Here is a 17,248-nt window from a genome sequence, read left to right as displayed (position 1 = left end):
GGCGGGGGGCAGCAGGAGGGCGCGTTCCGTGGGGAGACATCGGGCGGGTTTTTGCGTGTGTGGGGAAACGCTGCCGGGCTGGGGGCGGCCACGCGTCACGCTTCGTTTTCCACGCTGTCAACTTTTGCTAAGACGAGGCTAAAATAAGGCTGATTTCGGGGTGAAGCGGGGTTCTGGCAGTCGCTGAGGAGTGCTGAGGTAGGGATTGCCGCACTTTGCTAGTTTTTTGGGTTTTTTGAAATGAACGGGACGTACAGAGACCCGAGCTGCCCCTTTCACAGAAGAGGGAAAGATGCCTTTGGCAGTCTACGGCTTTGCAGGGGCATATCGGTCTTGACACGTTTCATCACACAGTTACACTTTTTCAATGAATATATAAGGCTTTGAAGGCTTGAAGTGTCATAACTTTCAATTTTTGCTCATCTCACTGACTCAGACGAGGTACAATTGCAGATTTGTGGCGCAGGCTCTTCACATTTGCAGCTGGTATGGAGGTGGATTTACAGAATATATTTTAATAATTGCAATATCGCATAGGGGTCTTGCTGCACGTAAAGGTGTCCCTCTTAAGGATTTATGGCACATTCTTTTTAGTTTGGTCGTGCGTTGTTTCTTTGACTTCAAAAAAGTCAGTTCAATCAGGATGTAACTTTCAGAGTTGAAGGATGTAAAATAGCACTTGAAGCTAAAGTGTTGATAAAATTACACAAAGATTAAAGGAGCAAAGTCAATGCTTTTTCAAAGATTTAGAAATAGTTATTTCAAAACACTGCTTTTATATAATTTATGGGTACATTGCTAAGAATTTTGCAAAACGTCTTGAAGTCATCATTGCAGTGTTTACAAGCAGAAAGGAAATCAATGAAAAATAAATCTGACCTTTTTTAATATTCGCTCAAAATTGAAAAAATTGTTGTAAGCATGGTTTAAAGAAAGTAAATTTTATTGATGTCTCACTTTTAATTCAACATACAAAACCTCAGTCTTTTATTGCTAAATGTGATTTAAAAGTTTATTCTTGGTTTCAGTATTTGGAAAAGGAGTGGTTTTGATCATGATAGAAGAGATTACTTTGTGAAATTATTATGTTATGTTATATGGTATATATGACTGAAATTACTTGCAGTTAGGTTAAGCCAAATTTTGCCTTTTGGCACAAGGCAACAGTTTTGACTTCACTGACAACCAATTGTATATAGAGAGGGTAAAATTTGCTTTTCGCAATTCATTTGCTCTAAAATAAAATTAAACTTGCTCTTAAGAAGAAGAAAAACATTATAGCTCCCTATTATTAAAATACAGGGTGAACGGAAATAGTAATCAGAGTATCATGTACATACAGTTAAAATTATTTAAAAAGGGTTGCTTTGTATGTGGTACAGTAATCATTTTAATGAGTAGAAGTGATTTATGGATGTGACTTTGTTCTTATCATACTTTAAGAGTGCTTGTAAATGAGTTTGATGTTTCTTTTAGTTAGTCTGGAGGTAAACTAACCCTTTATCTGGGATAACTTCTATTTGACAAGGCAAAATACATGCTGATTTAAAATACAGTCAAGGTAGAATTTTTGTTCCTTGCTCAGAATCTTAAACTAACAGGTGAGACTTAAATGCACAAATTGAAGTGACCTTAACAAGCACCATACTGCAGACCTGTGATAGTGTTTCCTTGGGAGTTCATACACCCAAACGTTTTCCACTCAGTTTAACAGATTGGATCATTCTCCCTGCCCAACAGGAAGCTGCAAACCTTCCTGCTTGTGTGAGTTTCTTGTGGTTTTTCTTTTAAAATATTTGGGGTTTTTATTAGAGATTCTTAGGAAGAAAAACATGAATGCTGAGTTGTGGAGAAATGTCTGTGTTGATTAGAAGGAACTGCGGAAGGCAGTATTTGCATAGTTTCCCACTTTTCAGAATGGTAAAACCTGTTTTTGTATGATAGTTCATGTTCTGAAATCTCCTCCTCTGCATCTGCTTTTGAGTAGAGTATCTGATTTTGAAGCAGAGTATCTGATTTCTGTGAGCCATAGGATTGTGTGTTCCAGTGTATCCAAGACTGGAACCGAGCTGCCTGGGTGGCAGAAGGTTAACGCCAGTGTGCAACTTCTGCAGCGCCCAGGGCTGCCCTTGGCAACTTGTGACGAGCCCAAGGCCCATGTCTTATTTGCACAAAGATATTAATCACAGAAATTTGGGCATTTATGTTTACTTCCATGATGCATACCCTCTAAATCTATATAAAGAAATGGTTCTACTTTTCAGATTCTACATACTTGTGCTTCCTTCTACTTCTTGCAGTTGTGTACACACTTTTTGCTGCTTGCATCCAGCATTCCTCAATGCTGTCTTCACAGCTCATCTTCAGTCCTTACTGACAGGTCAAGTCAGTGAAAATGATGCAGTGGTTAAAAGTGGTATAAAGAGAGATGACAAAATCCTGGATCTGTTACAGAAAAAGTCCCCCTGACTTCACAGTGACCAGAATTTTTGCCCTGAGGCAGTCTGACATGAGGCAGCCTTTTCACGTGCCCTAGCCGTTGTGCAGTGAGAAGGATCGCAGTCCATCTGTTGTTTGCTGAAAGCTGAATGGGCAATATTGGCATCAATGAACTGGCGAGGAAGTGCTGTGCCATGCCACAGACCTGTAACATTAGTGCTGTAGGTGGCTGTTAATCAGGAGACTGCTGCTGGCAATAGCTTCACTGTAGAGTTCAGGAAGCTGTTTGGCATATTGTGTGGTATTTACAATAGAATCCATAGCACAGGTCTTCAGAAAGGAATGGTTTGTGCTCCAGTTAGCTCTTAATCTAAAGATGAACTCTTAGTCTGTGGTTGATTTTATCTGTTTTTTGATTAATTACGAACTACATGGCAGTATATTATGCTGTTACTGATCAAACTTGTAAATGCATATTCACTAATATGGTCTGTAATGATCCCTTGTTGCTAAGCTATTAGGGGATAGTTTAATTCTTCTTTCTAATTATCAAGCCGGAAACTTTAATCTTTTAAATTTGAGTTGAATGTAAGAAACATCTACCCTGCTTTCTATGTGCAGCTCTTGTATCTTTGTTATATTGGTAAGTGCCTAGCAATATTGCCGTTCAAAATCCTTGATAGTTCCATGCACACACTATGTCATTTTATTTTGCTACTGGTTAGCAGGAGTTTGATGTGCTAGGTAAGAGAGAAGGCAGAAATCGTCCCAGTGTCTTGAAGTCCCGGAGTAAATGAAAAATCATAAAAGTTCCTGCAGCAGCTAGCAGCTGCCAGGCATGTATTGATACACAGTAATAGAAATAAAATACTGTCATTTTTGTACTCTCAAACATTGAAACTGCAAGGCAACCTCTGAACAAAAGAAAGCAAAACAAATATGCAAAAAAAATCCCCAAAACCCACTGACAAGAAATTGTCAAGAACAGCCACCTTTTCCCTGCTTGTAGGTGTAGTGATGGCCTTTGCCTTTATTTTTTAAACAGTGGAGAAAAAGATAGGTGTGGGAAGTAAAGAATGTAATAGCTGTCTTTTTCTGACTTTTGTTCAGTAAATTGAAAAGAGTTAGTAATTCTGCTTTGATTTACAGATGTTCTAGTAAAGATGATTTTGAACTTTCTAAATGCTTCCTGTTAACTAAATGCTTGACTGTTAGTGATTGGATTCTTGGCAATTGCTAAGGCTTAGGAAGAAAAGTAGGCAAAAAAATTGAAGACCATACAGAAAGTATGACTCACAACCCTTTTAAAAGCAGGGAGAGATCAGTACAGAAATAAAGCTTCCATTTTATACTTAATTTAATATATCACATATCTTTTCTGCTTAGTGAAGTAGTGGTGGGAGATTCTTTAAAATGTAAAGGGAGCCTCAGCCAGAGAGAAATCTGTGTAGTTAATACTGAACATAATCTTGTTCTACTTTTTCCTGTCTGCTGCAATATTAAGTATGACTTGCAGTTAGAATCATTACCAGCTACCAAAATGTTGTGATGTCACTAGATTTGTTTGGGGAAAAATTGCAAGCTTAAAGGAAAAAGGCACTGATGCTCACTGTAGAGTAAGTTAGTTTCTAGGAAAGATGGAAAAGTTTTTCCTCTCAAAGTGACCACTGAAGAATTTTTAGAGTAAGATTTAAGCAGTTATCATTGTGCTTCAAGCCTTAAAAGTGCTTCCTTTGTTATAAATTATGTAAAATGTATTACCTAAAAAAAAAATAAATCACAGTATCTTCTTAATAAATATACTAGTGTAATGAAGGCAGATAGGTGTACTGTGTATTTATTAACTCGCCTTCCTGGTTTGTAGGCAAACTATTAGTTATATTGTAGTTTGTAGTAGTTAGACTTGTGGATAACAGTTTACATATTATGACGGCACACTGTCACGGAATCTAATGTTAAATACAAAGGATGGATATTTTGCCATGTTTATGGTCCTTAGTGTTCTTTTTCATTATAGTGGTATAAGATTATAAATCTATATTAGTAATATATATTACTTCTGAATCTACATCTTAACATTAGGCTTCTAAAAAGTGACCCTTCCCTGTCTCCCATCAACCTCTTTTGAAAACACACCAAGTAGCAATCCAAAGAAAATCATTAACATTCCGTTATATCTCTTAAAAAATTCTTTGTACATTGCTTAAAGTATAAGGACCGGTGTTACACTTGGAATCCCAAGGTGGATCTTAGATACTTTATCAAAGGAAGTGAAGAGGGATACGGAGATCAAAGAAAGTTTATTCTGTGAAGACATATGGATTGTGGTGTTCACTTGTTTAAAAAAATCTCAGAAATTTAGAAAAGATATGAGGTGTAACTAACACCAAATATTTCATGGGCAATTCCTACAAAAATAATACTGCTGCTAAATCATAATAAGATGCTAAGAAATTTCATCCCATAATGGTACAGTAAGAAACAATGTAAAAAGTCAGATTTTACAAAACAATAACACTTCTGTATTTTATCTGGAGCATTTAAAAGGTCTGCCATTAGCAGCACTACTGAAATTTTGACTTGAGAATGTTAACAAAATAAATAGATGTGTACATGTTTTGTCATGCTATTCATGCATCTGAGACCCATGTAATGCTTTCTCTTCTTTTCTAAATAGCTCTTTCAAAGTACTTTAATAGAAGCAGCTTGTTAAATGTTTAGGGAGGAAATGGTAGAACTGAATTTTTAAACACAATTTTTTCCAGGGTCAGGTGTTTAATAAGAATTTCTACTTACTGTTTTGTCAAAAGTGTGCTCCAACTACTTCAAAGTTTTTAAAAAAGTGAATCATTAGTCTGCTTTGTGCATAGGTGTTTGCCTCCTCTTTGCAGAATTCAAGTTTGTGTCATCCAGCATTTTCTCGTGTGATTTAGACTTTTTTTTTGTGGAACATGGAATCACACTGACAGAGAGTGAGCAGAGAAGAGTTTTAGGTGTAAATTATAAAGTAAACATTGTCACTGGGATTTTATCACTGAAAAGTATAGCACTACCTTTGATTTAGAATGCAGAAGTTACCTGACCTCAAAAATAAAGCCACAGAAATACAGGCATGCTTAGAATTGCCCTTCAGAGGCTACAAATCTAAGTGGCTTTTAGTACAGTGAGCTAGTGACAGGGATGAGTGCTTCCATATTCTCTTACCATCTGATTTAGTCTGAGATTTGTATTCCAGGTAGTTTGTTTGCTAATCTTGGTAGTCATAGTTTTGAACCTTTTTCTGCTTTTTTTCAACCAACGTAGCCAGTCTTAAGCCAGTAACTGTATTTTACCTCTTTTCCTCTCTTCTGTATCTTTTTTCTGCTTGCCACCAGTTCTTCATGGTTTTTTAGTTGGTGCTAATGCCAATAAGTAACTAAGAATTACACCCTTTATTATAGTCTTAAAAGCATACAGATACACGGGAAAGAGAAATTAAACACATGCAGTCTGTGTAACAAGTGAGCTGAGCAGTCCTATTAAATTTTATTTTTGCCAACTGTTAATGTATTTTTATCGTCTCCAGACTCCTCATGAAGCTCTCCTTTGTATAAGCTGCCTTTTATAGGTCAGTATGCCCCATCTTATTAATAAACAGAATAAATGAGAAATATGAACAAGTGTAGATATTCCTGTGATAGAAAAAAAGTTTAAAAATTAGTTCAATTATATTGTTAGTAAATATGGTCATCTTAATCAGTGAGTATACTGAGTGTAAAATGTTTGGGAAAAATTTTGTTAAGTATATAAAAGTGGTAAAGGAACATATCCCATTCAGCATAGCAGAGAAGATGTGTTTTAAGAGAAGCTTAATCTGGAAACAGCATGTACCCTGAAGATGCTGTATTGCTGTACAGGAGGTCATCTTACAGGAACACAGAAATGGTGAAAGTGCAACTTTGCCTCTGCATTGCTTCAAGGTCAATTAATGGAGAGAGAATACCCAGCTGCATAGTCATTCTCAAATTGTACAAAAAATTCAATTGAGAGTTGTAACTGTAAAAGGGAAATGTAATTAATGCTAATACAAAAAATAAAGTATTTATGAAACATTAGACTGAAATATACACAAACCCATTCATAATTCAGGAAATAAGGATATAGAAATACAGAAATTAAGTTGTGTCTTCAGGAAGCATTCTTTTGGATGTCTGTAAAAAGCAGGACTTGGCAAATCTATGTATAGTTACAAATAAGAAAAATTCCTTGGCCAATATACTGAATTTAAGGTATCAGTAATAATATATGTATTTTAACCTAATAGCTGTGAAAGTAACGTGTGTGTGTGTAACATTCAGTTGCTGGATCCTTTTTGGCAGCAGTTCTTATGTCCTGTGTGTTTTCATGTGTCCACCTGAGGTATGTTGTGTGCTACCGTGCAAGTTGCCCATCAGTTCTTTGCTATTACCACATGTCAACAGTCTTGAAATGGAAAGATGTTAAATTGTGGAGCATGTACAAACAATACATCTTGAAGAACAGTAGGTTAACAGATGAATGAAATACACTGTAAACATTTGTATTTTGAAACATGAGGATGAACTGTCTTAAAACCCTGATGCTGATTTGGCCTGCAAGAAGAACCATTCAGCAGCATGTTAGTGTGTGGTAAAATTTGGAGGGAAAAGGAGTCCTGCTGCTCCCACTTTGCTGATATTATTCCTTAAGCTGCATTCTGCTTTTGCTCCTACTATAAAATTTCACACAATTCAATTAGTATTCATAATAATAGTTCTACTGGACTGCAGTGCAGCAGGCAGGGAATTCTCTTGTGGTTGGGCTCTGCAGTTCTTCGAGTGTTTTGTCAGAGGATCTGTAGATGCAGCCTTTTCCAGCACAGCAGGAAGCTGCTGCTGGCACGGGAGAACTTTGATGAATGGGAGGGAGCTAAAAAAACTTACTTTACCTGTCTTAGTTGTCCAAGTACTGCAGTGGTTGCAGTCACATAGAACTAGCGTCAGTCTGTCTGAATTAATGGCCTAAATGGTGTTAGCCAAGTCTGAATGAATGCAAGCTACCAAAGGATCAAATTCTGAGGTAGGTTTTACAAGATGTGTTGGAATGAGAACTGATGCCCTATGTAAGTGTGATGCTACCTAAATGACAATTCAGTCATCCCAGGCAATTCTAAAATTGTAGTTCTCTTCAATATATAATAATCTATGATTTAGTGAATGTTGGTGGTAATGAACTTCACATAGAAATTGTTTATACTGTGTTTAGTCGATGCTTGTTTTCTTTACCTTGTTTTAGGAGAAAGGTTAAATACCATCAGTGTTTTTTCTGCATGTGTTGTGCACTACTTCATGTACTTCTGTTATGTTCACTAAATTCACCTCCTCTCCAAACAAAATGTTAATCTTTTAAATCTTTCCTTGTATGGATGACTGTTTCTGGTTTTAATCTGTTTATGACATTCTCTAGTGCTTTTCTGTTTCTGATAAATCTTTTTTTAGATGGATGATGTTAGTGAGCACATAATTTCTAGAGAGGTCATGCCATACATTTATGTAATGGTATAAAATCTTAAATCTGCATTAAAGAGAGATGGTTGTGAACATCTTTCTTTGGTTTACTTTGTCCCTTAAACTGACTGTAATAACTGTTAGGTGTTTTTTTGGCAGTAGTCTCAGTTTAAATCTCATTAGTGAGTAGTAAAAATCTTTGCCTAGAGCATATGTTCATGTCTTCTGGTGTTTGCTCTGACTTCTGTCTGGGAATTGGAAACTCTTTTGGAGCCGTTCTCTTCAAGGTGATGTGTGTAGCTTGTGCCGCTTCGTGAGGCAGTGACATTCTTACTCGAATTACTTAGCTAGACACTGATCTTGCCTTTTTTCCTTCCCCCTCTCCGTATCTTCCCCAAGTTTTTCCTACTTTTGTTATTTAGGTTATATAATTTTTTTGTGGGTTCTCACAACGGAGAAACTTTAAACTTTGCCTTTTTTGGGTAACAGGGTTTCTGTTGATACACCGCAGTGAGACTGCATCAGTAAAAAACTTTTTTTGTGGATTCCCAAAGATACAAGACAGCAGTTGCTTGATGAGGTGCTTTAGGACAATATCTCTTATATATCTCTTAAAGTCTGGACTGCTCTTGGCCTGCATTTTCGGTACTTTTTTTTTTTTTTTTTTCCCAAAAGCTCTTCCATGTGTTCTGTTCTTTTAGGAGACAAAGGAAGACATTTACTTTCCACTTCTTTGTAAGCTGTATAAAGATTTTTGGCTGTTCCAGGTCATCAGTCAGTCTCCAGACATTGAAATGACTCCTTGTGAAATATGGAAAAATAGTAACTGAATGTATGCAATTACTTAACTAGAGAGGTGCCTTCCAGTCAATATAATAGTAGAATAAGTACAGGATAAACTAGCAAATAGGTTGTCACGTGTGTTTAAGGTACAAAACAGTGTGGGGAAAAAGTGCTCTACAAGTACTGCAAAGTTTATACATCATAGATGCAACCAAACATTAGAAGAAATGATATAAAACATTAAGAGACTCGTGTTTCAAACTGGAATGCAAGTTATGCAGTATACTGGAGACCTGAATAGTGTGGATGTAGGTTTTTAAAAAGTACCACTTTGTTCTAGAGTGATAGAACTTCAGTCCCTCATAGATAAGCTTTCAGTTTTAGAGGAGTTCCATAATTTCATGGCACCAGGCAAATGATACAAGTGCATTTTGTGTTTATAGTTACTAAAATTATCTTAATGTTCTTGAGCCATAGGATTTTAAATTGTGATAATGGCATGAAGATGCTAATAAAACCAAGTAATTCTTCTTCCAAGACCTTGGCCATAATTCCATAGAAAAGGGGATAAGATGAGAAACTGAACCCTACATAAACATAGCTGTGGGTCTTTGGACACAGGAATGCAGATGTACACTGTTCATTTAAATCAATGTTAATAAATGACTTTTTTTAATAGGTATATCTGAACCTTCTTTTATTGCTAAAAGTGAAGATCGCTTGTTTAAACATTTATTTGAAGACTATCAAAAATGGGTTCGTCCAGTGGAACGCTTGAATGACACAATAAAAATAAAGTTTGGCCTTGCAATCTCCCAGCTAGTAGATGTGGTATGTATAGTAAATAAGTTTAATTTTTTTCTCTCGTTCTTAAAATTCTGGAACATAATGTCATGTGAAATAATTGTGGATATTTTAGCTTAAACACAATAGATTTATTATGCTGATAATAATTTCAGAGATTTAAAAAATGCATTGTAGATGGGCACATGAAGAAGTGATTGCAAAGAGGTTGAGAAGACAAGTGGCTCTTACGTTTAGTGGCATTTTCAGAAAAAAGTGAATTAAATTCTTAAGCCTAGGGAATTGTGTTTTTATTTATTCAGTGGGGAAACCACCTATTTTTAAACTTTATCACTCTAATTTACGTAAAATTCAGGAACATTTGCAAATACTGCTTTCTTTTTCCTCTTAAGCAGCAAAAAGTCCTCTAAGCCTTCAAATGTGTCACTTCTATAGTAATGAAGATTATCTTTGGCATTACCTGTGATGTAAAAGAGATCAACCAGATTGTTTTTCATCCTGATACTTCAGAATATTCTTTTCAAGTTGAATTGACTGTTTATAGCTATAAGAGGAGTTTTTCTTCCACATGTTGGCTGTTCCTTTATGTTTCCATAGAAAAATAGTAAGACTGCATAAACTGCAGTTAAATTAAAAAATCGAAGGGAGGAATGAGACACAGAATGGGAAAAAGATCACTTTTAACAGTTAAATAATCAAAGGTCATAACTGTATAAAAAATTCTCATGTTATCAGTGACTGAAATGCTTTTATAAGTGTATTTTGTATTTCAAATTACAGACCTCTGTGAACTAAAGCAGCTAGTTACTATGAATGTACTGTGCAGATTTGTTTTCATAAAATATGCTTTATTTTTGTAGGATGAGAAAAATCAATTGATGACAACAAATGTCTGGTTGAAGCAGGTATGTATAAAATATAAAAAAATTCTGAAGCTTCATGACTGCAAGTTACAAGCTGAAAGAAATGTTTCTAATTAATTGTATATTCAAAAAAACTTGGCTTTTTCTCAAATTTTTATTTTACATAGTATTTTTAAAAATTGTCCCCGGAAATGCTTTAAAGGGTTAATTGTTATAAAACTCTTAAAACCCAAAAACCAGCCAAACAAAAAAGGTAAATTTAAAAAATTGACCTAATAAAAATAAATCTGATATGGCACTGGATGGCCATCTAATATACCAAAGTGCGTGTATCTAATCATAAAAGTTACTGTTTCAGTACATAAGTTTTCTTTCAAAAACTCTACTAAGAAAAGTATGGGTTTGTGTAGTGTTTCGTGTAATAGTTTTAAGATCTTTCTTTTGTGGGATATTTGAGATTTACTGGATAAACATCACTGAAGAATTTCAGTTTCGAAGTTGTATATGCTTGCTATAAAGAGCTACTTTTTCCGCTTAAGAATATGTATATATGGGAGGGAAAAAGCCTCAGGCTTTATAATAATCAGACTCTAGTGCTGAACTTAATGGCCACTATTAACTTGGGAAACGCTGCTCATAAATCATTCTTGATTTAACTTAGAAGAATGTTTGCAGACCCTGATTATACTTACTAGCTTACTAAATTATTTTCGTTTGGGGCACTTCCATCATTTGTTTCCCTTTTGCTTCCCATTCCTTTCTTTTCAAGTAAGTGTAATTTCAGCAAAGTTCTTTTCAGGAAAACTTTGACACTACTCCACAAGTACAAGGTGGCAATATGTCAATGGTAACACTTTGTGTCCTCTTTGTTTCTGCAGAATTTGTTGCAGTTGAACCAGTTCAAATAAAATAAGAACTGATCTGAATATGCATTTAAATTCTATGTGATGGTGAATTTTCCTCCTGAGCTTTTAATTCACATAAAAAATTACCAAATAACTATTATGCTTTTAATGGTGCTATTTTTAGTGCTGCTAGTAGAAATAAGAATGACTATCTTGTGAACGTGGCAGCATGATTTTTTTTTTTGTGATGAAAATGTTTAAATTGCTTCTGATCGACTTCCAAAGTCATTGATAAACATTCAGAACAAGCTTTTTTCAAATTTAATTGTCTATATGTTACAATTGCTCTTACTTATGTATACATGCTCTGAGAAAGGATTTTATTATCTTAAGTTCTGTACAAAAATACTGTCAAGTGGCTCTTAGGAAACAAATATTGGATAAGGTAAATATATGTCTCCAGCAAATTTACCATTGTAAATTTTAGAAGACAGTTTCATTTTAATTTTTTTAAGATAGTCTTTTTATCTGTTTTCATCCAGCCTTGCCCTTCTTAAAGCAACTTGACAATAATAATGATTTTTACATCTCACATATCCACAGGAATGGATAGATGTAAAATTACGGTGGAATCCTGAAGACTATGCTGGAATAACATCTATTCGTGTCCCATCAGATTCTATTTGGATTCCAGATATTGTGTTGTATGACAAGTAAGATTTTAATCTTTTCATATAAGATATATTTACTTTCTAACTTTACCATCCAAGCTGTTTCTGGGAGGCCCATTGAATAGGTCACTGTGTACATTTAGTAGAGCTAAGAATGTGTGGAAGAATTTGCCGCTGAATGCAGATAAATTTTGTTGTCATGTTAAATGCTTAAATGTTTTGCTTTGCTTCTGAATGGATTTTCTAGTCTCTTTGAACCATTTCTTTGTGTAAACTCTTTTTGTAAAATTAGAAAACAGTGTTTTGCACAATGCTGGCTACAAACTAATAGTGTAGAGTGATGGGACAGAAGCAACTAATTCATGCTGTTGTAAGTGATACTCAACATGGAGTTAAAATTAAGCATGCTCAACTGTAAGGTGCTTTTTTGTTGTTTTTTGGAGGTTGGGTGGATTTTTTTTTAGAATTAACAGATCTCAGAAGCAATGACTTCTCAATTAACCTTTCTGCTCAGCTTGGGTGCATATATAATGCTTTTACATTTCCTGACTTCTTGAGTCAGGAAAAAAGGCTGTTGCAGTGATTGTAAATTCAAGTTTGGAGGTGTCACAAGTATTATTTTACCTGGTTTGTGACGACTTTTTTTTTTTTTCTTCAATAATTATGCTGTATTACCAATAGAAGCACTAGAGTCTGAGCATGCTGTTAAAGGTCAGGATTTTTACACTCCTTTCACTGGGACTGCAGAAAGTTGCACAGATCTTTTGATGACTTGGAAATATTCTTCACTTTTCCAAAGCTGTTTACTTACACAGGATTCAGATATATTTTTAGGTTAACTATGAACACAATACAAAAATTGGGCTATGAGGGGTGAGAAGGGATAAACAGCTGAAATGACAGTAACGCAACATATTTCCATATTTAAAACCACATGCCCACACCCCACATATAGCCATTTTAATTGCATGCACGTATCTCTCTTCTTTCAGTGCAGATGGACGTTTTGAGGGAACATCTACAAAAACTGTGGTAAAATATGATGGCACTATTTCTTGGACTCCACCAGCAAACTACAAAAGTTCTTGCACTATTGATGTAACCTTCTTCCCCTTTGACCTCCAAAATTGCTCTATGAAATTTGGTTCCTGGACTTATGATGGCTCACAGGTTGATATAATTCTTGAAGATTATGATGTTGACAAAAGAGACTTTTTTGATAATGGAGAATGGGAAATAGTAACTGCAACAGGGAGCAAAGGAAATAGGACTGATGGATGCTGCTGGTATCCTTTTGTTACGTATTCATTTATAATTAGACGTTTGCCACTTTTTTACACGTTGTTTCTCATTATTCCTTGTATTGGGCTTTCATTTCTAACTGTTCTTGTCTTCTATCTTCCTTCAAATGAAGGTGAAAAAATTTCACTTTGCACTTCAGTATTGGTATCTCTGACTGTTTTTCTTCTTGTTATTGAAGAGATAATTCCATCATCTTCTAAAGTTATCCCACTTATAGGAGAGTACTTGGTGTTTACTATGATATTTGTGACATTGTCCATTGTGATAACTGTCTTTGCTATCAATATTCATCATCGCTCTTCATCTACACACAATGCTATGGCACCCTGGGTTCGCAAGATATTTCTTCACAAACTTCCCAAGCTGCTTTGCATGAGAAGTCATGTAGATAGATACTTTGCTCAGAAGGAGGAAACAGGAAAAATGAACGGATCGGAATCATCTAGGAACACCTTGGAAGCAGCTCTAGATTCTATCCGATATATTACAAGACATGTTATGAAGGAGAATGAAGTTCGTGAGGTTGGTGTGTTAGTCACATTACACTGATTTTTGTAAAAATGGAAATTAGAAAACTAAGTAATGGTTAGCTCTGCAGTTGCATATTAAATATGTGCTGTGGGATTTCCAGTTTTTGTACTTCACTGGAATCTGTCTAATGTACTTCTTTCCAGTAGAAATAGAGTGTGGTACAGTACTGAGAATTCTTACAGGTATTGGGCTGTAGAGTGTGGTACAGTACTGAGAATTCTTACAGGTATTGGGCTGATAAAATACAGTCCTTGGGTTCTTACAAGTCTTTTGCTTTTTTCTACAAGTAAGTTCATGTTGTTAACTACACATTTTCAGAGATATTTGTCTGTTACAAGAGCATGTCCCATAGCTACAGTGCTGATGGATGTTATTTTCATGATGAGAGAAGTAGGTGTTTTTCATTTTACTGTTGTACCTGAAGGTTATCTGAAAAATACATTTGCCTTACGATTTTCAGAATAAATACTGTTAAACCTTATTTTTCAGCTTTCCATTGCAGATAAAGACAATTTTTAATGCCCTAACTTAAATTAGTTTAATTACAAACTATAGCCTTATGTTGGTCATTTTGTGCTGAGATCAAACATGAACTGAGATGACTTCATGGGTGTTATTTTCCAGCCTTATTATTATTTGTCTCTAAGTTATATCAAAAGATGTCAAAGGCTTTCTTCAGTCTGTACTTTTGTGGTCTGAACTATCCTTAATGGATGTTTACACCATTTGGGTGAGACCATTATGAATCTGTTTTCTTTCTGTGTTTTTTTAAACTAGCACCATTGGTACATCAGAGACTTCAATGCTATTTTCAGGCTAGTGTAGAAATATGGAAGTTTGATGTGTGGTCTCATTATACTGCTATCTGTTTCTGATGGCAAGGCCTGAGATTCTTTCAGTTTATACGGAAATGACTGCCTGCCTTCAAAAGTTGCTGGTTGCTGAGAGCATGTTCTCAGATGCTAGCCTGAGAGTAAGCTAACTCCTCTAATGTACCTTCTCAGGACTCAGTTCTGACATTGCCTAGATTTTGGATAAATGTATCTACTATACTGTTCAAACAGCATCTAATATTCCTGTGTTGTATAAACAACACAAATAGAATAGTTTGCTATTAAATAACATAATTTCTTGTAAATTAAGGGTTGGTTTTCTTGTACTGAACTTACTCTATTTGATTGTCAGTGACAAGAGAGGTGGTAAGTATTTTGTTTTTCAGGTGTAATGTTGTTGTAACTCAACCTCAGAAATTAATATATAGCTGACAGGAGATTCCCTTGTATTTTATTATTTGGACTCCAGAGAGTGCAAGCTTTAATTGAAAAAGTTAACAAAAACTACACAGCTAGTGCTGTTGTAGCCTTACCTTTTAGAAAGCAATAGGCTTGGGAAATATGGATAGGTCTAGTTCAAATCAAAGACAAGTATTTGTCAAGGTTTTAATTTGCTTGCACAATTATATCTGCTATACTTACAAAACTGTGTATAGATATGAATAATCCTATCAAAAAGGACAAGAGTCTTGAAAGTACTGTGAGTATTCTCCCTAGTGTATAATTCTGTGCCATAGTAACTTCACAACTTTCAGATCTTGTATGTAACACAACAGCTGTTGTCTACTGGGGTTTGTTCGGGGTTTTTTCTTATATTTTGGTTTGTTGGGTTTCTGAAAAAAAAAAAAAATTTGCTTCCAGCTCCTGTCTGGGAATGCTACTTTACGAGGAGGCTGTGGCATGAATCCTAAATCCTGCAGTATGTTAGGAAATTGCAGTACCAATTTCATCTCTCTAGTTGAGGATGTTCAGTGCTTGTCAGGGTCAGTTTCTGCATTAAAATCTAGTATTGGTGTATATAGTTTACCAGTCTTCATAGAGGAAAGTTTGTTCCTGTTCTAGCTCACAGTGTAATTATAAAAAGTTATTAAAGGAGATTACTAAACAGACCTCGTTGGAAAAAAGTGTACTGTAAAGTGATTAAGAATTGCAGGGTTTGGTACTGTATTTTTACATGTTCTCACACATACTAACCAACTCTTATGCTCTTTGGTTTTTAGGTTGTTGAAGACTGGAAATTTATTGCTCAGGTGCTTGATCGAATGTTCTTATGGACTTTTCTTCTGGTTTCAATAATTGGATCACTTGTGTTATTTATTCCTGTTATTCATAAATGGGCAAGTATAATAATACCTACACATATAGGCAGTACAAATGCATAAAATATTTATGGATCTGTCTCCTGCTAATATGTCTCTAAAGAGTTTTGCAGTAGCTCTTTTTCCATGCATGTTTTCCGTAGGCATGTTTCTGATAGAGTTAAAAAAAAAAAAAAATCCAAACCCAGAAAATTTTATATTAAAGCATGGCATCCCTAAGACACATAGAAGTCAATTTGTTTATTGCAAGTCTGCTAAGTTCTAAATTAGGTCAGAATTCAGAGGACTTTCTCAAGCACTTGCATGTATCAAAAAACTGATTCCTGCTGCAAAATAGAAGCATTTAAAGTTTTTAATGTGATCACTGTAGTCCAATTATAACAATTTATATAGTAATTTAATATTGAGTATTAAATATTTGCAGATATTTACACAGCAGAGTTGCCTATTTCTATTTACTATAGTATGCAAGAAAGAATTTTTATCAGCTCTCTTGAACATGTTGTAAAAGTACAAAATTCCTATGGAGTAAACTTAAAATAATAATAAAAATACTGGTTAAACTTCCTCTATATTCAACATAGAAGTAAAAATAGTGATTTGTCTATATTTTGCCTTTATAAATTTTCAGTGGAATTTGCTGCTTAGTTTAAAACCTCATTAATTCTGTCATACTATCATGAACATTTAATACAGTAAGCCTTAAAATGCCTACAGGGTATTGTATATCAGCATCTCAGTATCAGCTATGGAAAGGAAGGCAGAGACAATTAAATGAGTTCCCAAATTGCACAAGTATTCTAATGGGTCAGAATATTCAGATTTCTTCATTCTTGTTGAAGAATTTGATACTGTATGTTATTTGCAAACATGTTAATAATTTCCTGCCTTTGTGTGTTTCTCAGAATTAAGTGTTTAAGCACAAAGAATTTGGGGAATACCTTTCTCAAGGTAATGGATTGAAAATTATTATGCTGTGTAACCAAATACAAATGATCAAGTCTTCACACATTTGTTAAACCAAACTTAGAAAGCTACCTTTAATAGGTTCACTCACTCATAGAACCATATGTAATTCTAAGCAGCAAGGATTTAAAGCTTTCTATACTTTGTTTTTCTGCGAGTGTTGAAAACTAACTTGCAACTTTTTAATTATTCCATTAAAATATATTCTTTAAATACTGATTCTAAATTCTTTACATTTGTTCCAATGCCACCTGTCTTAAAAGCTTTATTTCTGGAAGAGACTTTAAAATAGATGGGGGGGTTTCCTACACCAAAGTTTTGTCAGTGTACTTCATAATATAGTTACATCCTGCAGGGCTAATACGGTAATGCCAAGCTAGAGCAAGTC

General features: G+C 34.9%; 1 protein-coding gene across 2 annotated transcripts; it reads left to right on the top strand.

The window, feature by feature from the left end:
• The first annotated feature begins 51 nt into the window (after nucleotides 1–51).
• CHRNA5 (cholinergic receptor nicotinic alpha 5 subunit) lies at nucleotides 52–16,055 on the top strand. 2 transcript variants are annotated; one of them, XM_026855723.1, is made up of 6 exons: nucleotides 52–198; nucleotides 9,406–9,557; nucleotides 10,391–10,435; nucleotides 11,842–11,951; nucleotides 12,902–13,733; nucleotides 15,796–16,055. In XM_026855723.1, the coding sequence occupies exons 3-6, from the start codon at nucleotides 10,409–10,411 to the stop codon at nucleotides 15,955–15,957; spliced, it is 1,131 nt and encodes a 376-aa protein (XP_026711524.1). In that variant the 5' UTR covers nucleotides 52–198; nucleotides 9,406–9,557; nucleotides 10,391–10,408; the 3' UTR covers nucleotides 15,958–16,055. The 2 variants fall into 2 exon arrangements, with proteins under 2 accessions (XP_026711524.1, XP_026711525.1); XM_026855724.1 differs by lacking the exons at nucleotides 52–198; nucleotides 9,406–9,557; nucleotides 10,391–10,435 and having other exon boundaries at nucleotides 11,841–11,951; nucleotides 12,907–13,733.
• Nucleotides 16,056–17,248: the final 1,193 nt, after the last annotated feature.

This window comes from Athene cunicularia (genome assembly GCF_003259725.1).
Source record: "Athene cunicularia isolate RWA chromosome 10 unlocalized genomic scaffold, athCun1 chr10_part1, whole genome shotgun sequence".
NCBI classification, from domain to species: domain Eukaryota; kingdom Metazoa; phylum Chordata; class Aves; order Strigiformes; family Strigidae; genus Athene; species Athene cunicularia.
This window is presented reverse-complemented; position numbering and strand designations above follow the sequence as displayed.

Coding starts and splice junctions, on each gene's coding strand:
- CHRNA5 (XM_026855723.1), top strand. CDS start 10,409: ATGACAACAAATGTCTGGTTGAAGCAG. Junction 11,952..12,901: donor GATATTGTGTTGTATGACAA/GTAAGATTTTAA, acceptor CTCTTCTTTCAG/TGCAGATGGACGTTTTGAGG. Junction 13,734..15,795: donor AGGAGAATGAAGTTCGTGAG/GTTGGTGTGTTA, acceptor TTTGGTTTTTAG/GTTGTTGAAGACTGGAAATT.